Source organism: Spodoptera frugiperda, chromosome 1 (genome assembly GCF_023101765.2).
Source record: "Spodoptera frugiperda isolate SF20-4 chromosome 1, AGI-APGP_CSIRO_Sfru_2.0, whole genome shotgun sequence".
Classification (NCBI taxonomy): Eukaryota; Metazoa; Arthropoda; class Insecta; order Lepidoptera; family Noctuidae; genus Spodoptera; species Spodoptera frugiperda.
Genome location: NC_064212.1, coordinates 9,575,232 through 9,597,817, shown reverse-complemented (window position 1 = coordinate 9,597,817; position 22,586 = coordinate 9,575,232). Strand labels below are relative to the sequence as shown.

General features: G+C 34.9%; 2 protein-coding genes across 2 annotated transcripts in view; both read right to left on the bottom strand.

The window, feature by feature from the left end:
• Nucleotides 1-525: 525 nt before the first annotated feature.
• LOC126911721 (NADH-ubiquinone oxidoreductase 49 kDa subunit-like) lies at nt 526-2,120 on the bottom strand. Its single transcript, XM_050700410.1, has one exon. The coding sequence runs from the start codon at nt 2,025-2,027 to the stop codon at nt 660-662; it is 1,368 nt and encodes a 455-aa protein (XP_050556367.1). The 5' UTR covers nt 2,028-2,120; the 3' UTR covers nt 526-659.
• A 457-nt stretch (nt 2,121-2,577) lies between these two features.
• Nucleotides 2,578-22,586, bottom strand: part of LOC118273122 (large neutral amino acids transporter small subunit 2) — a 28,533-nt gene continuing 8,524 nt past the window's right edge. Inside the window, exons 3-7 of the mRNA XM_050696752.1 lie at nt 15,682-15,807; nt 10,149-10,290; nt 7,453-7,576; nt 5,203-5,403; nt 2,578-5,087 (exon numbers count right to left, since the gene is read on the bottom strand). Coding sequence (XP_050552709.1) covers nt 4,686-5,087; nt 5,203-5,403; nt 7,453-7,576; nt 10,149-10,290; nt 15,682-15,807 — 995 coding nt within the window. The 3' untranslated portion in view covers nt 2,578-4,685. The remainder of the gene's footprint in view (nt 5,088-5,202; nt 5,404-7,452; nt 7,577-10,148; nt 10,291-15,681; nt 15,808-22,586) is intronic.

The following is a 22,586-nucleotide window of genomic DNA, read 5'->3' as shown; positions in this document are numbered from 1 at the left end:
GTACGTACGGCGCGTAACGTTCCGCGCGCGCCTCAAAGAGCCATCAGACCACCACAGATGGGGCCCAGTAGGGCTGATGCCTGATCCGGAGCTGCGGACTACCTAGCGGGTTAACCGGGGCTCCGGCTCGAAAAGCAGGAGAAGGAACGGGGTGGTTTTTAGTCAGTAAGAGTCTGACACTCCCTCTCGCCTCGCCCAAGGTGGGAGAAGTCATTGGATGATGATTTTCCCCCTGAAAAAAAAAAAAAAAAAAAAAAAAAAAAAAAAAAAAAAAAAGCTATTTGAAATATTGACGTGTAAAAGTATTATTTTATAACCTATTTACAGAAATAAATATCTTTTTTTTTTATAATATCGGAAACTCACGAAAATGAATAAACATGGTAAATAACCGTACTCAGAAAGTAAAGTAAATAAATAATAAATACCTTTACGTTTTAAATCCAATATTAATCAATCACAAACTTCTCAAGAGTATACCTATTGTTCATATTTTGGATTGATATAAGGAAGAAAAACAATGTAATAGGTAACATTGTCTGCTTTATTAACAGGCACAAATCAGATAGCATTAAATAAAGTCAAAGTGAGTTTTAAATCATAAATAGATAAATATTTAAAATAAATTCATTAAATATTATAAAAAGACAATATTTTAACTAACGATCGATATCTCCAAAAACAATATCTACTGATGCAATAAGCATGGTAATGTCAGCAAGCATTAAACGCTCACCAATAACTGAGAAACCAAGAATATGATTCATTGAACATGGACGTAAATGCACACGATATGGGATAGATGTACCATCAGATACCATGTAAATCCCTAACTCACCCTTAGGACATTCCACCGCAGTATATGTAACGCCAGGTGGCACTGGGTAGCCCTCAGAACACAACTTAAAATGATGAATTAAAGATTCCATTGACAATTTCATTTCCTTTCTTGACGGCATGCATATTTTGGAATCATCAGTTTTATATTCACCCTCAGGCATTGTATCAAGAACTTGATTTATAATTCGTAGAGATTGACGCATTTCTTCGTATCGAACTAGATAACGATCATACATGTCACCGAATGTGCCAACAACACCATCGAAGTCGTACATGTCGTAGCCATCATATGGGTGGTTAATTCTTATATCAAACCTGACTCCACTTGTTCTTAGCATCGGTCCCGTAAAACCCAATGACATGGCATCATATGCACTTACAATACCCAGGCCTGCAGTCCTGGCATAAAATAATCGATTAGTTGTTGCCAAGTCTTCAGTTTCGTCGAAACGAATACCCAACTTACTGCATAGTTCGTGAATGTCATCAAGATAACCAATAGGAATGTCTTGGGATACGCCACCAGGACGAAAATAACAGCAATGTACTCTTGCTCCACAAACTCGCTCAAAGAGTTCGTACAATTTTTCTCTTTCTTCACACATCCAAAAGAACGGTGTTATACCGCCTGCATCAAGTATTGTGCCTGACACGTTTAGCATATGATTAGCAATGCGAGACAATTCAGTGCATAAAATCCGGATAGCTTTAGCCCTTGGTGGAACTTCTATATTAAGAAGTCTTTCAACGGCAATACAGTAGCCTTGTTCGTTCGCTAATGTAGATACATAATCGAGTCGGTCCATAAAAGGTAGGCTCTGATTATAATGTTTGTGTTCCATCAATTTCTCGGTCGCCCTATGCAGGAATCCTATATGAGGATCGGCCCTGACTACAGTCTCGCCATCGAGTTCCAGGATCAAACGCAGAACACCATGAGCAGCTGGATGTTGGGGTCCAAAATTGATGACCATGTTCTGAAGTTTGCGTTCAACAGGCCATAATTTGGAATGATATATTATTCTATAGTATTTATCGGTCTCTGGTGTGGGGTACATTGTCGACCCTTGAAATTGCTTTAGGTATGTTTCATCGGGGTGCCATCTGTGCGAGGCATACAGTCTGTACTGAGACTTTCTCACTATATTTTTTTGATTCACGAGGCGTCGCTTTAAAATACTAAGCATCTTTGCTTACAATGAGACGAATAGATATTTTCGAAATTATTTTGACGTTATTTTTAGAGCAATATTAGATTGACGTTTCAACGCAAGGACTTGTCATTTTTTATAAGTCGCCAGTATGTGCATTAGGTGCTACATAGGTAATGAAATTCCCCAAAGGAAATAATACTCACCACTCTTGACTACTACTACAGTACCTACACCTATCGATAGATTTGTATAGATAGACCTAGGTAGGTACAGTCGCCAAAGTGAGTGCCTTATCTGGTTTCGAAACAATTTCACGTGCACGTAAAAATCTTAACCTGAAACCTCAGTAAAATATTAGCATGTTAACACTTATTGCTTTCCTATTATAGTAAATTTTGTAAAAAAGTGATAAAACATCGACAAACGAAGCATCTATCTGCTAGTTTATACAAAATACCTACATTTTTACCCTACTGTTTTTAAGTTCTTAGTCCGTTGACAGTGCACCAATCCCCGGTGGTGGTGGTGCTATCAGCTTGGTTCAAAATTTGTTGGTGTTGGGTAAAAACAAAACTCACATAGATATCCTTCAATGTATAATTTTAATTTAAATAGTGTTTGTAGTAGTTACTTAGGTATACACATTTACATAATAAATAGAAATGTATAATATTATATGTGTAATACATTCGTCTGCATTTCATTATATTTAGTCGTTTTACCTAATTTCATACTGAAACGGTTACACTCCTTGATATAGGTACTTTTAAGACACTGACAGTCACATTCATTTTACTTATCAAGTTAAATATATGGCACTGGAAAATAACAGTTATATGTATAGGAACTTATAAATTTCCTATGAAATTTTATTTTCCAGTAACATATACAACACCAGTATAGATATTTGTAAATACGTCATATAAAAAATACAAACTGTATAAATAAATAAATTGTTACTACCTACAAAAGCCTGAATAGGTACATTTATCTCAAAACAGTTGTAAAAAAAACGTAGCAAAATTAACAAGTTTAGCCTTAGGCCCTTAGCTTTAGGTTTAATAAAACAGTGCTTCATAGGAATGTCCGTAGGTACCTTATCTTTATGAGCCCTACTTCCATTAGGACACTATGGTCGCAGAACCAGACACGATATCGTGATTTCACCAGAACAACCGTTGGTAGGTTGGTTTGGTTCCCATCGTATATCCCATAGGTTCCCATAGGTAACGCAACTACCTAAGTTAACGCTGGTTGGTCTCAAATTAGTTAGACAAATAGCATTCAAATGCTGGTTGAACAAATGAAGAGAATTCAATTCAATGAAGGGCAACACTTGTGTTGCGGAGTTGATCGCGCCATGCAACAGAGTTGACGCCCGGCGAGCGAAACATCAGTTTAGATTAGTTTAAAAAAGTTTCTAGCAGCATTCTCGCTATTCATCAACAACGTTGATCAACTGTTGCTAAGCAAAATGTTTACCATGAATACGAGGCTTAAGAGTAACTACGTATATGGAATAATTAACCCTGGCATTCAACAATTATGTCAAAACTTATGCTAAATAGCGTTTAAAAGCCATTTATCAAATTAACACGTTAAATGCCACCTAAAGGTAAGCGTCCACAGGCCCGTCATCGTACGCATTCCGTATGACGTCATCAGTACGCATCGCATGTAGGCATTGCGGATCAGTGGACGCAGCTGTAAGAATTTCTATACAAGACAAACTAAAATCCGTTACGTGCGATGCGTACGATGCGGGCCTGTAGACGCGTACCTTTAAACAGTTTTCTATTGTCAGTCAAAGACTTAAGGCGAAGTGAGATTATCCTTTGGTTGCGCAACCGACTCGTACCACCACAGTGTCTTAATGAAACAGGTCTATAAAATAATATAAATAGTATCTCTTAATATCTACAAGTTTAAATAGAGTAGAACTTAGATGTCCAGAGAGCAACGACGATATTACTGTTACATATAATTTTAAAATAGTTTAGAAAAGAGGTAACTTTGTTTTTATTAAGATATACAGAAAGCTTGATTTATTATAGTCAGGTATTTACTTTTAATTTGGCGTAGTATTTTTAAGGGGGGAAAAGTGTAGTATGTATGGTTGTCCTTTTACCTTTTTGTCGTCTCACCACAAAAAACGTTATCTTTAAAAATAATATGTATTTCAAAATTACCTCCTTTCCACACAATACAGTAAAATTAAGATTCACGTGAACAACAGATTTGATGACCATCGTTTATGAATACTGAGTTGGTTCAATATTCATAATAATGTGTATTCTGATATTTCTTTCTTACCCTTTCTAATTGTTACTGCGTTCTGCTTAGACATATCAGTTTATCCTTTTTAACATTGTTTTATCGTACGAGTATTCATTATATCGAAAACAAGCGCTAAGCAACAGCAAAGGTAAGTATACAAAGATTTAATAAATATTTTTGTATAACAGACCAATTTATGATACGCTCGCAAACGTATACAATATTTATCACAGTACCTAACACGTAAACAAGAACTATTTCGAAACAATGCTGTTGACATTAGGTACCTATACGATTGGTCCTTTACATTTTAATAACTAAACATGATTTATTTATTTGATACACTCGTCAAAAATGTATAACGCAACATTTTCGACATTTCGATCTAAATCCAATTTGGTACTATCAGGTGTTTCAATTCGACATCTTTTCATTGGATTCTACGTAAATACATGAGCAAAGTTTCTGTAGGAACCTTAGGAAACAGCCGGAGATAGAGTTGTACATGTCAGGCTTGCTCTTCCACTTGACACAGAGGTAGTAAACAGGAATCCCGGAGAGGAGGATGGCGATACCAATGGCTGTGTCTTTGGGCCTGGTGATTGCAGGGATGAAGACTAGGCACCCAATGGCGATTAGGAACAAGTATGGAATGATGATATTAACTTTGATCGGCCGAGGAATATCCGGCTTAGTGCGACGCAGCCACAGCATTCCGACGACCGAAGCGCCCACGGACAGCCACAACGTTTGCGAGAAGTAGTTGATGAGATCAAACACATTGCTCGTCGTCAACATCAGGAGAGAGAAGAAACACTGAAAATTTACATAAAAATGTATAAGTTATTTTGTCTACATTTAATCGTCTATCTGTAGAAAGGACATCACGTTTGCTATCTAGGTTTTTCTGTCAAAATGTCAATATACTTACAGTGAACATAAGGGAAGGTATAGGCGTCTGCTTTTCTATGTGGAAAAGTGAGAAGAAAGCAGGCATGTGTCCCTCTTGTGCACCGGTCGCGAACAGTCTTGCGGATGTGAACAAAACACCGTTGACCCCTCCGAAAGTAGAGAGCGCTACGAATACAGGGATCATCCAGCTCCAGCCAGCGAATAATCGGTCTCCAAACACCTGTCGAGAAAAAAGAAAATAGGTATAAGAATTTATTTAAAAAAATCTTAAATCGTAATGACAAAAAATGTCCTGAATACACTGAGTAATTGATTCCAAGTATAAAGCATCTACAGTGTAAAAAAACAACCTTATTGGCATACTAAGAGTCATTAAATTAAGCCAGTCCTTAGCAATTGTTTTCGGAACAAAATCATCACTAAGGAATAGTTTAAGTAATCATTAAAAGTCTCTGAGAGCGGGAATTAAAGTGAGTCACATAGCAAATTGGTCGATTGTACCTTTGTACCTGTGTACATCGAACTTTTGTTACACGTTGTCTTATTGCACGTGATGTCAGTCTTGCCATAAATAGCGAGGTATGTATGAACTTATATGTATAGTTACTATATACGACTGCAGGGGTCAAATTCTGCTACATTGAAACGAAAAGAATTCTAAGAAATATTGTCATCAACAAATTCCAAAGACTGTGATTCGGTTATACCTGCTATACAGTTGTTTGTTTAACTAAAACCGCTTAGGTTTCTCCGGAACTATATACTAACTAAGTAAATATTGGTACATAATACGTAAGTAGGTGTAAGTATGAACTTAAAAACTCTCCTTTTCTTAGTTACCTAATCCTACACTATATTTGGGGGAAACTGGGAGGTAGAGCAGTAGTTGCATAATATATTTCATATTCAAAAGTTTTTTTATCTATAAGTATTAGTACCGGTAGGTACAACATATAGCAATACAACACTTGATAAATAATTAAGTAAGTATAAATAAATCAGTTGTTATAAATAAAGAGATACGCGATTAATATTATGACCATAAATAAACGAATCAATCATTTCTGCCGCTTTATGTTAACTAAATAACAATTCTGAGAGATATGGCTGTAGTGAATGGAAATGAATGGACACTACTTGTCATGTTGGCTATTTCTGGAGAAATTATGGACCACTAGATACTATATAAACTATGAGGAACTTTTCATCAGTATTTTATATATTTTTTACAATTTTACAATAGTTATAAACATGCCTTTAATATTTTTGTTCTGTGGGAACAAAAATCTTGTCAAAGAATTTGACTTAACCGTATGCTGAATAACGGGTATAATAGGTACTTTTATGAATAAAGATAGTTTATTAGGTAACTATATCGAACAACCCGCGAAAAGTCGAGTTTGTCAGACAAGAGTCCCCTGCTTTTGCAGAAGTCCATAACTGCAATGGATACTGTTTGGCTTTTAATGACACTAGAAGTAACACCGTCTTAGGACCCTAACAGGGTCTTACAATTCGGACACTATGGTAACAAAAGAAAACTAACTTTACGAAAACTACGCGAAATTTAAAATAGACATGAGTATCACTATCGATTAGTATCGATTAAAATGTACCTATACCACGTGTGTAGCTAGGATTACCACAGATTAACGATCATTGTGGTTACATCATCCATCATAATATTTTACTTAACAGTTTTCCTGATCTAAGTATAAAGGGATATAACTGAATTAACGCCCTTATTTTATTAGCAATAGAGTTTATGTAATAATATTTTGCTTGCTTGTTTTTATTGCTTGATGTGTTTTATGACCGGATAGAAACTTCTTCCTGGAATTTACTCATAAAATATAATTCGTGATGATCTTACTAATGAATTGCAGTGAATGATTCTAATCATAGATTGGTACTAACTTTTCCTCTTCAGCCATTTTATCTTTATTAGGTAAGAATTTAGTACTAGAATGAACTGTACCTCTACCATGAGTTTGAAGCAATAGTATTTGTCGATAGTCGCTAGCAACGACGTAATTTTTTTGTATGGCAAATTTTAGTTCCACTCGTGACCGGTAGAGGCGTTGTAAAATTCGACATATAAAAAATTTGGTGACCCCTTATAGAGGCTGATTATGGTCACAGAGGTGACTGCAAAGCGTTTAAAACCCACAAATAAATTTTCCCTACAAGCTTTTGAAGGTTTCAGTAAGGACTAGGCTATTTGGACGAATTAACGAAATTAATGTGTATCTAATATTATATTACTCACCGCAGCTACCGCAGAGTTTACAATCATCTCAGGTTTGGTGACGACGGCGAAGTAGGCCAAGTTTGCCATCACGTAGATAATAGTCACCATCGGCATAGCGATCCATATCGCCCGGGGCAAATTCCTGAAACCGGGAGGAATGCACTTAAGTATAACCCATAAACACTTATTACTCTCTATGTAAGAATATTTTACATAACACAGTCATATTGTGCAGTTTATTGTCTTCCTTATTGCAGGACTAATGAGTATATTATTATTAGAGAAAGTTTGTTTTTTTGTTTGGATGTTTGTTCGTCAATCACGCTGAAACTACTAAACGGAATTTGAAGAAATTTGGTATACAGACCAGGTATGAGCTTACTTAGGATGATAGGATACTTTTTATCTCATGGGATCGCGAGCAAAGCCAATGGCAGAGGCTAGTAATAAATACAAATTAATAATTTTGAGATTACGTTGCTTTAACTACAATAATTCCTAATAAGATGATGGTTTAATTTTTAATGTTGGTCCTTACTCTAGTAGATTAACTTTAAAGTGTAAAAGGACATATCAATAATATTTCAAGAAGTAAAGACTTTGGAAATAAGTGTGTAAATAGTATGTAAAGGCACCTATCTATTTTCTCTCAAGTAAATGAAACTGAATTGTCTAGTTCACACACAATGAACCGATGAATAAAACATGCAATAGAAGAGAGAACACTCAACACTCGCCTCCATAATGAATAAAAGAGCATCCTTATGCCACCATTCCCTTAGTAGTACCTATCTAATTTCCAGTCATTATTTTTCACAATATACTTACTTATTCTATTTCTCTAACCTATTATCATGAGTACATAGTACGTATCTAAAGAGAAATATATGGTAATATTTTATTATAAACTATTTATAACAACGTGCTCGATACTATGGAAAAATGCTAATGTTTACGCGAATGTCACGTAGTAGGTCATCAGTATTTGAAAATCAGCAAAAATTAAACTTATGGTGGGTCACTTTTCGAATTGGTCGATTGTACCTACATATTTCTTCACACTTGTAAAGCTGCTTAGGTGACAATAAGTACGGTTAAATACACAAGTTACATGTTAAGCATGGAATTCTGACTAAATAAAAAAAACTGTAATTGTCTCTCTGTAAAAACACATACACTTTTAACTTTATTTTTTTAATATTCCATCCCATCGATACTTATCTATCACAACACCCTATACCGTTACTACCAATACACATTTCACCATAAAAGTTTTTAAAATCCCAATCTAAAATTACCATTGTGGAAAAAACGCTTCATTGAGCAGCTTATCTGAAGCACACAGTCGAGTTTTAATCACAACTTCAAATAAAAGAAAGGGGAGAGTCGGAGAGTTTGCCGAACACTCCGTCAGACTGCTTGAAAAGGATTAAAGAATCGAAGTATCTATCTGGCATCTAGTGTGTGAGTTTGTAATTCTAGCCATTCTAAGCGAACGAAATACCAAATAGCCGATCTTGACACCAATACTTTTGTGTGCACTACTTTGAATGACGCAATTTGTTCATACATTACATAAACTTTAGAATGCTGTGTTAGGACCTACCTAGTGTTTTTGATGGGGTAGGAGGTAAGCAAGCAGACGGATCACCTGATGGTAAGTGATCAGCGCCGCCAAGCTGATTACTTAACTCAGTCCTTGGCAATTGTTTTCGAAACAAAAATCGTTACTAAGGAATAGTTTAAGTAATCATTAAATGTCTCTACGACAGTTAGTTTCACATCTACACTTTATAAGTGGCCACTGCTTAGCAAAGGCCTCTTCTTACACGGAGAAGTTTAGAAAATTAATCAGCATGCTTCCTCAATGCGGGTTGGCGACGAAGCCAGGTTCACGAAGTTTTCCTTCAGAGTTTGTCAATGGTATCTAAATAATCTTGGAAAGTACAATATAACTCGGAAAAAGTCACATTGGTACTTGCCGTTGCCAGGTTTGAACCCTCATGCATGAGAAGCGGGTCTTAAACCTCCGGACCACCACGACAATAATATGTTTAAGTAAGCATTAAAATACAAATGTGATCTAGCTTAGATGCTAGAAGGTAGATACAAGACAAATCGTAGTGCGTATCGGTGAAGACGCACGTGTTTCCTCCACAATCTGGCCATTTACGAACTGAGAATAAGGAAAGTCCTTTCTCATCTTGTTATAACGTAAAACTTATTGCTAAAGTCGACAGTCGATGCTTTTGTAGGAAAAGTTTTATCCATTTATTTTATCTTTCCTAATACATATATTTCTTTTTCCTTTTCTAGGTTTGGAAAGCTGCTGCTGTAAAATAAGTCCCAAGCCCAAGTATAATTCTCACATGTAACCTATATGTGAGATCCATAAATGTTGATCCGGTTTGGAATATAATGTCTATTATATTAATATGGGATAAAGGTTAAAAATTCTAAAACTACTTTTAAAAAACCGAATTCAATCTCGAACTAATCGCGGATAATACATAAAACACGCCCGAATCTCCATTTTTTAAGTCGGGTAATATACCTAAAATATACTATGCTAAAAACCGCATCAAAATCGGTTTAGCTAAACACAAGATAATCGCGCACAAACATACATACATACAGGTCAAACTGAGAACCTCCTTTTTTGAAGTCGGTTAAATAACTACCTGGTACGGTATTTTATAAATAGGATAACTTACTTGTATGGATCTTGTAGTTCCTCAGTGACGAAGTTGAGGTAGTTCCACCCTCCGAACGCGAACAGTCCCGAGTAGAAGGCAAGGGCTATGTTCCCGGCGCTGTATTCCCCCTCAAAAGCTCCTTCGAAATTTTCTGTATGACCTGAGAAAACATATAGAGGAATAAATAAACATATAATAATATGCATTGGTAATTTACATAAGGTCTTCTGTGGATTGTGCCTTGAATAGATAAAAATGACTTGAAGGCGTATCGCCTTATTTAAATACGAGATCATCTATGACCACTACAACTCCATTCGGAGGCTTGGAAAAAGAATGAAAAGTCATACTTATACATTTACATTCATCTGTCTCAGAAACAAAACGTATTGCAAAGAAATGTATCAACCGTAGCCATTTTTTTAAGGGGGAAAATCATCCAATGTCTTCTCCCGCCTTGGGCGAGGCGAGAGGTAGTGTCACACTCTTACTGACTAAAACCACCCCGTTCCTACTCCTACTTTTCGAGCCGGAGTCCCGGTAAACCCGCTCAACTGCTTTTTATACAAATATTTTTTTAATCAATGACTGTAATTTGGTTGACGTTATACGGAAATGTAAAACAAAAAATTACTGAAGGCCTGCATTAAAGTTAATGCAGATTAAAGATCTCTGTCATACAATCTTCATGATTGATTAAATTCCAACGTTAAGTAAAGATAGATTACCTATATTAAATATGGAAACAGATTTAAATGATTAGATATGAGACTGATTGTCAATGTGCTAGACAATGGACAAAGATTAAAATAAATTAAAGTAAAGTAATGTGATAAATTATGATAACGTCTACGAGTAACGTAGCCTTAAGAACTGTCAACAATAATGAGTAATATAAGTAAATATACTACAATAATATAGTATTTCATCTCCGTACTTATCAACAAATTATACAAGAACCACGTTGATATACCGTATGATCATTCCACAGGTGGTTTTCACATTTATACGCCTTGACATAAGGTTCAAAATACGCATTGGTTTCTATAATTTTTCCTACTAAAGACAGACGTATGATTAATTTATTGCATTCATACATAATAATCAAGAGTCAGCTTATTCGATGCATAAATCATAATAATGGAAGAATGGGTCCATTGATAGCTTTGTTGTCAGCAAAATAGCGTACGTCATGATATATAGGATATAGTATATACATATATCTGTATATGTGCCTCCTTATGTTTATTAATATGACTTACGTTAATGGATATTAAATATCTAGGTAGGTACCATTTTCCATTACATCTAAAATACAAATGAATTGTATATAATTTTCTTTGAAAACTAATAATAATAAACCTCATATGAAAAATTTACTAAACTACTTTAAAATTTATCTTTTCCGTTGCATATTTTTACGAATGGATTTTATTGTTTACTAACCATTGGTATACTCTACTAGACACTAACACTAGACACTAAGTCTTAATAGATAATAGGTTCATTCTGACGATTAAGTTTGATGTGACAAAAACAAAACCAGAGCCGCTAATAGCGGATACACACCTTGCGATTTAACTTTGTAGTTTTAACCGTAAGGTGTGTAGAACAAACAGTTGAACTTTACAGTTTTGACTGAATCGAATCAAGAATAGATCAAAGTGCACAGGTGGTGTCTAAGCTGTGTGGACCTACGATTTAACTGTACGGTTCGACTGTACAGTGAAATTGTAAGATAATTGTGCAAAAATATAATGTCTGTCACTATCAATGTTTATGAACATTAGTGAACTTTACATACATGCGGATATCATCACGTACTTACAGTAATTTCCAAGAATTCCTTATGTAAGTAATTACATAATGTATTATTTATATTTTCTTTTTATCAAGCTTGTTTTAGTTGTGAGACTAAATCTTTACTGTATACGATTTCTGAGGTTAAAGATCAACTAATGAGGTTATCGTATATCATCTAAAATTTACCTAATTAGTAGCTTATTTTTTAAATGGGTATACTCGAATATACATCGAACAATCGAAAGTCCGGACATTAGTGTTGCCCAGCAAGAGTCTTGCAAGTCTCGCATTTACCAAATATACAACTTTAATTTTTAATACGATTATGATTTAACTGTATTAACTGTAGTATTAACTGAGATTTAACTTGCAGATTTAACTATACAGTTATATTGTAAGGTGTGGCCGCTATTAAACAACCTCAAAATATAGTATACTAGCTACTCTGTTTCGTCATTGTAAGATCAAAAGCACCTAACATATAAAAAATAGCATTAGGCTAATAGGTATTTATTTGTAAGACTAGCAAGACTCTTGCCGGGTAGTTATTACAGTTAAATCATAATCGTACAAAAAATAAAGTTGGCTAATTGGTAAATGCGAGACTTGCAAGACTCTTGCTGGGCAACACTACCGGACATTATAATAATATGACAAATACCGTTTAATAGATATGTGATCTACATCTACCAATCATCAAGACATACGTGTCTGCTCTTAATAAACCTGTGCACTAACTCATACTCAGCATTTGCCCTTATGCAAACTAAAGCAAGAAACATAATCCAGATATTAAATTCCCTTCAACTTTCTACACTTTTCAAAAAGTATCTAATACATAATAAAGAGAATGTTTAAATTGATAATGTTACGACTTAATCATGGTCTGCTAAGTTACTATCAATAGTACCTTCGGCCCTTCAAACTTTCTACACTTTCTATTTCAATCGATAATGGAGTCAACAAATAAAAAATAGTTGTGGACAGGTGGGCACATTGACTTTCTCATTACATAACAATATTATGTAAATGTCAACGGGAAACCAGCTTATATGTACCTAAACACAAGTCGATTATAATAATTATTATTTAACACCCATTCTTATATGATTCGTTAAGTTCCTGAGGAAATCTCACAACATTTTGCCCTTATCTAATACTCATTAGCAAAGATATTAACATGAACGAGATCATAAATCCTAGTTTAACGATAGGCATTGGATCTACACGGGATTTTAAGCCTTAATGCATCATTGTTACAATATCAGAGCAATAGCTAAAACAATATTGGCATAAAGAGCTGATGTTGATTGTTCTCCGGATCCTAGTCTAATGAGCCCTCAATGAGCCTGTGTTGGAGGCTCTTCAACTCTTAATAGTAATTATGGCTAATTAGTAAATAGGGCTATTCAACTTCACACTTGTTAGCCCAAAGTTACTGGCACAAAAATTACCACTCTATGCTCTCTATAGGAACTTGGACCCAGGCCGAGACCCTGGTCTTTTTTGTCACAAATCAGGATTTGTCATTTGTTTCTTATAAGCTTGCATTCCAATAGGTAAACATCTCTACTGCTCATGAGTCAGTATGTGTAAACAGTCCAATAAAATCTAATAGCTACGTTTGTGGAGATATAATTAATTAATCTAGTTGTGCCAAGCCCCCAGTCTGGTGTTATTTACTGAGTCTGTCTCAACGTTCTTCTAGAAAATTTCCTTTAGAGAATAAACAGACGTATGTATGTGGTGGTCAATGAAATTGTTATAAAATTACGATACCGTTTATCAATCCTTCAAGCTAAATTATCTAGTGTTATATTTTTCATAGGCTACAGTGAATAAATTCGTGTTACCTATTGCATTTTACAAACTCCCCAGTCCAATAAAATTACAGTACTTTGTCTCAGTCATTATATTGTAAAAAGTTATTTATTAATTTGCTTCATAATTAGACATCAGTCTCCGTTATATTACAGCACTTATTTGAGGGGGAAAATCATCCAATGACTTCTCCCGCTTTGGGCGAGGCGAGAGGCAGTGTCAGACACTTACTGACTATAAACCTCTTTATCTATTCTGTGCTATAAACTACCCCGTTCCTACTCCTGTTTTAAACCAGAGCCCCGATAAGCCCTCTAAGTTGCCCGCAGTTCCGGACATTACAGCACTATACAGATGTTAAACTATAAGCAGCTGCAGCTTAGTTATGTTTCTAGTACAGGTGGTTTTTGTAATTAAATAATGAAATGTCACATAGGGCTCAAAATAGACATACAGCTAACCAAAACTGGTTTTAAATAAGTACTAACTACATATAATAAAGTTATAAATGATATTTATAGCAACAGGTTTGATAATAATATCTCCGGAACGGATCCACCTGTTCGTATTACCGTATCCGTAGGTGGTGTGTATGGAAAAGTTCGTAGTCGCCCATAAATAGCCAGCCACATTAACGACGGCATAGTTTCATTGACCCTTGTAGATACGGTAATTATGCCTTCCTACCTAATTAATAAAACTATTAAGATACGTAGTCAAATTAGTATAATATTTATTCTATCCCATGTTTTTTAAATCTTTTAAATACTAATTTAAAGTGCTACCTATCTGTTTTGTTACATCGATAAAAACCATGATAACTAATCATGAAATTAATGAATTTCATATCCAGACTTCAGTTTTGAATATCAATAATTAATACCTCGAATTGTAACAGGAATCGGATGCTGAACCGAATATTAATTAAAAAATTTATAAACATAAAAATCTTTAAACTTCTGCCAATTCTTTGATGTGATAACCAGATAATCAGATAATTGACAGGCATGATATCCCACCGAACATTGTACGACACAAATTTTCAATACAAAATCAAACATGATTGTGTAAATTTGGCGGCTCATTAATTTTATCACATACCATCAAGAGTGTAATCGTCTAGCGACCTTGGTCCATCAATCATTGTATAAACTGACCCACCAAGCTGTTATCTACGAGTATCTACGACTACAGACTATGGAGAATCCATGCGTCACTTGTAAACCTTATCAGTGATATAGATAACCGGCATATGTCATTATTATAATAGATAAATGTGTAGTTCATTCCATACTTCCTGGTGTAGTTTAGACTGGATTTCATGTTGTTAAATCTATGTCAATTCTTAAAACTGTGTCTATTTAATAGCTTAGGTATCACTACATAGTATAAAACAAAGTTGCTCTCTCTCTGTCCCTTTGTATGCTTATTAAACCTTTCGATTAGGTTTTTTAATAGATAGAGTGGATTCAAGAGGAAGGTATAGACGAAAGACTACATGAATTATCAATATCTATTGAATGTAATAACAACATGTGCCTACTACACATGAGAAATTATTTTCATTTCGTGTGATGGCTAACCTACAGGTATCTTCTACCTTCCTCGTACCATCTCATGCAATGGAACTGATGAACAATGCTATGGAAAAGGGATACCTTAGTGACTTTTTTGTTTTTTTTGGTATAGGAGCTTTATAATTTTAGGCTACACGATGATGCTTGACAAATATTGCACACATGTGAAATCGCGAGGAACCGAGTATTCTACAGTTTATTTTAATTTACTATAACCAGCCCCCTAAAGTAGTATCCTCTAACAATTCGCCAACCGTGAAGAATATAACAAGAAACCTCTCAAGAGACTTTTGTTCAGTACCTAGTGTACCGTACTGGAATGAAGGGGTTAATGTTTTCAACCAACTTACCGATACAGATGTAGTAGATGCCAGAGATGATGATGACGACCAACGCCAGTAACTTGGATGAGGTGAACACATCTTGTATCCTCATCGTCCATCGCACGCTGATGCAGTTCACAGCCGTTAGGATACCTGAGGATAGAGATAAGTCATTTACTTTAATTGCTCTTAGAAGGTTTTATCAGGAACGCTTTGTTTAAACTTTGATATTTTGGTTTGGTCGAGTGGTCGCATGTGCGACTTAGGTCTCGGGTTTGAATTCCCAGGTCGGCCAAAGAATCACTGGGCTTTTTTTGGTTTTTCGAAAATTTCTCAGTGGTAGCACAGAGTCTGGAATCATGCCCAGTATATGGCAATAGGTGCACTATATGGGACTTATAACACCAATGATGAAAAGTGGGTGTACATTGTACAGTGGCATTACGTGATGCTGTAATGTGACGTTTTGCAATAGAATAGAGACATGACGTGGGGGTAAGTATACGCATCACCTAACGGCAATACATAATCGGCGCCACCCATAGAACGCTACTTAGCTATTACATAGTAATTCTAGTTAATATCAGAAGAACAAACAGCCATTTAACACAACAAGCAATCTATAGACTATCACTAAATCAAAACCAATTGATTTGTACGGCTTGATCGTAATTTATATTGACTCAAATTAGCTTCTGTCTGCAGTGAGTCTCTCTCCGCACAAAGATACTTTCTTAGTTCTTGTTTGTTGATAAGTGATCTTCATTTATGTAATTATTACATAGTATATTTTATATTATGTCATTATACATAGTATAGTATATTTTCTGGACACCTTTTATTATGCGAAAAGGTGTTTACCGTGTGTAATGTGTTTACGTTACCGACTAGATAACAGACAATTGTACGGGGTAAATAAGATAGATTTCATAACACTGGATTCCTAAAATAATGGGGTCTACCGTTTTTTGCTCATCATCATCATCATCATATCAGCCATAGGACGTCCACTGATGAACATAGGCCTCCCCCAATGATTTCCAGATAAAAGTGTTGAAAAGATAAAAGTTGGAAGTGACCTGCATCCTACCGTTTTTTTTGCTCACCAAGTAGTAAATGCGCAAATGTAGGAAGACTCTTTTGTCAAATTACAACAACTGACAAAATTTAAATGTCTAATAGTGTGACACTAGCTAATTCCCTATTGGATGAAGAACGAGAGGTTCACACTAGCGCCAACTAGTAAACAAAAACAAATAAGGTAGACTCTGTTATAGTAGAGTTCCTTAAAACCTTCCTATGATCAAGAAAGAAAATTAAGTAAAGACAATAGTCACACACGAAGTAACACACGAGTAGTGATGGCGAAATTATAAATTCTAATATGTCCTATGTGGTCAAGGACAATATATACAAATACAAATAATAATAGATACATGTGTTTAGCGTAAACAAGTAGTCTGGTCTCTCTCAGACCGTTTACGACTGCACTAAACATTAATTTACTATTAAATTACTGTAGACAGTACCTAGTATTAATAATAGAACAGTAATATTTGTTTGTTGTTTCGGGTCTGGGTGTCATGTGTGTGTGAAATTGTGTAATGTTTGTAAACGCACCCACAACACAGAAGAAAATCTTAGTGTGGGGCAATGTTTAAAAGAATTATGTAGTAATAATCTCAATTACCTATTTACTACTTATTAAAGTTTGATGTGAATGCATGTCAGTTTTGGTCGTCTGTTCTTCCTTTCCTTTAATATAGAGATATGACGGACTGATACAACATTTTGTCGTATAGCTGAAGCATCAGAGGGGCATTAATGCATTTTACATATAACGGGAATTTATATCTTACTCGTGTTCGTAATAAATAATCCAAGAATTTGAATGCGCTATTTGCAACTATCGTACTATTTACAAAAAAATACAAAATGGAGGTCACGGTCACATCCCGTCGCAATTCACAACACATTATTCTATTTTTTGATATCTTCTTTTAGACTTGCAGGATAGATTTTTTAATCTAGTTTTTCTAATGGAATTCAGAATATAATAGTTAATTGTCAATAATGTACCTACTTTAAATTAGATTCCTTTAGTGATTAAGTAAGCATTCCACCAAGTAACGACTATCAACACAAAACACAAGGGTAAAATTAACAAGGCAATTGGATTTTTATTGCAATCCCGTATCTGATTGAGAGAGAGATATTCTGACAACCAGGAACAGAAAGCCGATGACAACCTTCCAAAGATATAACGGATTTATTCATGAAATTAATTAACGAGCCTTATCAATCGCATGTTGCATCATTAAAATATAATACATGAACGATGGTACTGAGAGCTGCATTCACATCAAATGACTACCTTATTGCAGTGAACACAAAGACTGTTTCACATTGCCGAGGTTGAATGCACGACGCATAGATAGTTTCGTTGCAAAATAAATTGCCCCAAGTGATCCACTTTCAGTGAATCATTAGGTTCGTTTAAACACATCATTAGCTTGTAGACGGACAGTTCCGGGTTGTATTTCTCTGTATTTTAGACATATATTAAGATGCCAAGCGTGGAAGTTATCAAATAAGACCCAGTAGGGCTGACGCCTGATCTGGAGCTGCGGACTACCTAGCGGGTTTACCGGGGCTCCGGCTCGAAAAGCAGGAGTAGGAACGAGGTGGTTAGGCAGTAAAAGTCTGACACTCCTTATCGTCTCGCCCATAGCGGGAGAAGTCATTGGACGATTTTCACTCCTTGAAAAAATGCGTGGATGTTGTGGCGAAACTCTCTAGTCTAGAAGAGGGTTATAGTTATTACGGGTTGTTGATGTAATGTCTCATATTGCACTGAGAAATCAATGTGTTTACCAATAATATACTGCCTCCTTCAATGCAAATGAAAAAAGATATAAGTATTTCATAATATCAAAACAGATTGCACTCACTCCCTGAGATTAAGATCGATCTGATTGTGCAACACGAAAGCTCAATTAGTAGGTAATTAAATGTCTTATCTTACTTCTTACTAATATTATAAATGCGAACGTTTTTGTGTATGTTTGTTACTCAATCACATCACGAGAGAGATTGGGATGAAATTTGAAACAGGGGTATATTATGGTCTGGAACAGCACTCCCGGTACTCTTTATCCTAAAGAAAAGCAAACGAGGCCACTGGCAGAAGCTAGTTTATTTCTAAAACAAATCCCTTGCTCGGTACTTAGTCACAATGCATGGCAACGAGACGATTATTTTTAATTTATCAATCACATTCACAATCCTCAGACCATATTATTACGACAATAATTAGTCCATTGAAATGTTACATGAGCTTTACATTTTTTAGAGGACGCAATTTTATTTTTTGATCATGTAGGGGGGTCAATAGAAGCTTAACTTGAAGTTTGTGGGGTCGCCACCCTTGTCCCTCGGCCGCCATCTTGGAAAAAGGGATGGAAACACTTTTTTTGCTATATCTCGGAAACTATGCATCGTAATAAAATTTTTAAAATCATAATTTGTAGAAAATTATTTTGCCTACAAATATGTTTATATAACTGTTTGCCCTAAATTAACAATTAAAGAAGTTATAAGTAAAAAAGTGAATTTTTTTTTATATAAGTAAAAAAGTTCACCGTATAAAAAAAAATTTAAGTTGTAGAAAATTTTGTATTCTACAATATTAATATTGAATACAAATACCAAAAACTCATAGAAAATGAGATATTTCCAAAAAACCGCAAATAAACGATTTTTGGAACCTTTGACCCTAAATTTTAAGAGTTGCTTACACCCTACCATATATACCATGGTTTTGAGACAAGTTTTAGGGGGTCAATATACAAGTATATACAAACTTACAGCTGGATATCTCGCATTCCGAGATTCTTACCTAATTTAACCTTATTTGACTGGACTAATTTGACGAACCCGGTTAACTTCGAAGCGCTGTATCTGAGTTTCTAATGAATGAAATTGAAAACAGTTGTGGAGAAAAAAATTTCTCGATAAATATTCTACAAGATTGGTCTGAAGCCATTTATTTATAAAGTGTAAAAAAAAAGTTATAGAGCAAAAGAGAAAATTTTATTAAAAAATTTTCCCTTTTTTACTTATAACTTCTTTAATTGGTAATTTAGGGCAAACAGTTATATAAACATATTTGTAGGCAAAATAATTTTCTACAAATTATGATTTTAAAAATTTTATTACGATGCATAGTTTCCGAGATATAGCAAAAAAAGTGTTTCCATCCCTTTTTCCAAGATGGCGGCCGAGGGACAAGGGTGGCGACCCCACAAACTTCAAGTTAAGCTTCTATTGACCCCCCCTACATGATCAAAAAATAAAATTGCGTCCTCTAAAAAATGCATTATTCGGCCCTCAAATTGTAACATTTCAATGGACTAAATAGAACAAATCAGATAACTATTATTATCACCACATAGCAACTTTGCGTGAACGACCTTTCATATTAGGAGATCACACTATGTTCACACGATCATATTGATGCATGTTAACAGTGATTAAGATAAACCATATTAGATTAGATAATGAGAACAAGCAATATAAATATCAGGATAGATAGATAGAATGGTATCTATTATTGAGATTACTGTTTTATACGCTTTGATTATTAAGTACCTACGTAAGTGATTTTTTCTCTAAAGGTATGGATAAAATGGAATTTAAAAAACGTTGCAGTAAGTGTCAGCTTTTTGAAATTGAACATCCATAGGAAGGAATGAAGGTAGAGCTAATCACAAAATCATTTTTTTTTATTAGGTACTTATCATTTGCAACAAACTTAAAAACTAGTATAGATTTTTATCAGTCTACTAGCCGAGCCAGCAAACTTCATACCACCTCAAACATGTTTTTCTCACCCTTTAGACCTGCTCTGGACCTCCACAAATAATTCAAGACCAAAATTAGCCAAATCGATCCAGTCGTTCTCGAGTTTTAGTGAGACTAACGAACAGCAATTGATTTTTAAATATAGAAGAAGATATTAAGCCATTTTTAAGAAGTACGGAAGGTACAAGTAAATTCCTCAAGGTATCAACGTGATTATCGTATGTCGTAAGTAGTCTCATGATCTACCTATCTAAGTACGTAATAGAACATTGTTGTTGCAACTTGGCGATGCATTTCAAGTTTCAAGTTACAAGGACGTAACCACAACTTGAACGTATGATTAGCTGGAGCTGACAAGTTCCACCATTTAAACGTGTTCTGGAAACTGGGTCGCATAAATATTGCTATCAGTTGCTACAAGGTAGGCCTAGATTGAGACAAGGGTACACATTTAGTTAAGGCCTCAGATCAGTATCTAAGCACGCTAACTGTTCGTCAAAATGTCATAGTTTAACTGAGAAGATAGAATGATAACAATCAAACGATGATGGAAAGGAGTTCTACAGCAGTCAATATGCAGGTAAATAGGTATCTTGTAATAATATTAATTGCGTCCATAATATATTAACGCTTATAACATTTTAATACATTGAACGCCGTGGTGGTCACCGGTGACCGACGTTAGCGGAGGATTTGCCTTGAACAGTTTTCTATTGGCAGTCAAAGACTTAATACCATCTTATTAAGACCTCAGACCAATTTTTTGGTCCGAGATTAGGACATAGAATAGATCTATGACATCACAATGGTTATAATGCAAGAATAGGCTCGACAAATTGGAAGTCTCAACAGACAAATGGCCGATTTCCACAAAATTGTATACAAATAGTACAAATACCAATAACAGCTCATTCAATTAATTAAATGTCAAAGTTCAGACGACATTTGCTATGTAATACAAAGTTATGGGTAAATTAATTTACGCCACTGTTGATTGACGAAATGGAAGTTCATTTTCAGAGCCGATCGTCTATGGGAGGCAATTGGTTTAAGTGAAGTTTCCGCCGGCGGATCCGACTCGAGACGCAATGCAATCAAAGAATTAAAGGCTTCCTTGCTATAGATTTCTATTTATCTTTTACGATCACAGTATCAAAGGAAATTTATTCATTTTTTGAGTAAAAAATGGAATTACCAACGGGGAATTGTCAATCATTTTCCTTATTGCAAAACTCTGTTTTTTAGCAAAATATTATGCATAGAACTTTTGTAAAGGAAGAATTATTGATATTCATATTTATTTATTGCTTCCAATTCAAACATTTAATATAAGAAATTCTGCATAACTTTGCGGTTTTCTTAACCATTCATTTTAATACATACAATTGAACGGGAACTCCCTCACCCAGCGTATACTATTTCACATTTAGGTGACACTATACTAACAAATATATAAACCGCAAACACCACAAGAATTAAGGAAAATAATAAAGGACATGTGTATCAATACGCAATTTAAAATAAATAAATAGAATTTCTATGTAACTACAGCCAAACACGACATCAGCAATAACAGAGAGCTGCAGAAATCGGTGCGACATTGTTACTACGCTAACTACAGTTTAAAATTTACTAAGTACTAGATTCCAAGAAATAATCACGACTTGAGTCGTATCCTTATTCCATTAAATGTGTAATAAATCAACGAACAAGGCCCATAGAAATACATAGTAGATACGAATACCATGGTTTTGCAAAAGGGTTGAAAGGGCAAGCAATTAATTTCGCATTAGCAGATGACTTGTGACATACAACTTGTTGATAAGATAAGATAGATGTAAGCATAACTCGAGAAGTGTTACCAAGCAAGTTTCCAACAGATAAGTACTGGTACAAATGAACTTGATTCGAGTTTCTGGAAGACTCCATAAACACATAATATATGCCTCTGTAGTTTCTGAAGACAAGTTCTGTTTCCCGTTTAAATTACCTTAAGCCTAGAGCTAAATATTAAAATGCATAAAGCAATGATCCTTCCTGATTTCAATTCTAGATTAGTGATGTCCTGA

Coding starts and splice junctions, on each gene's coding strand:
- LOC126911721 (XM_050700410.1), bottom strand. CDS start 2,027: ATGCTTAGTATTTTAAAGCGACGCCTCGTGAATCAAAAAAATATAGTG.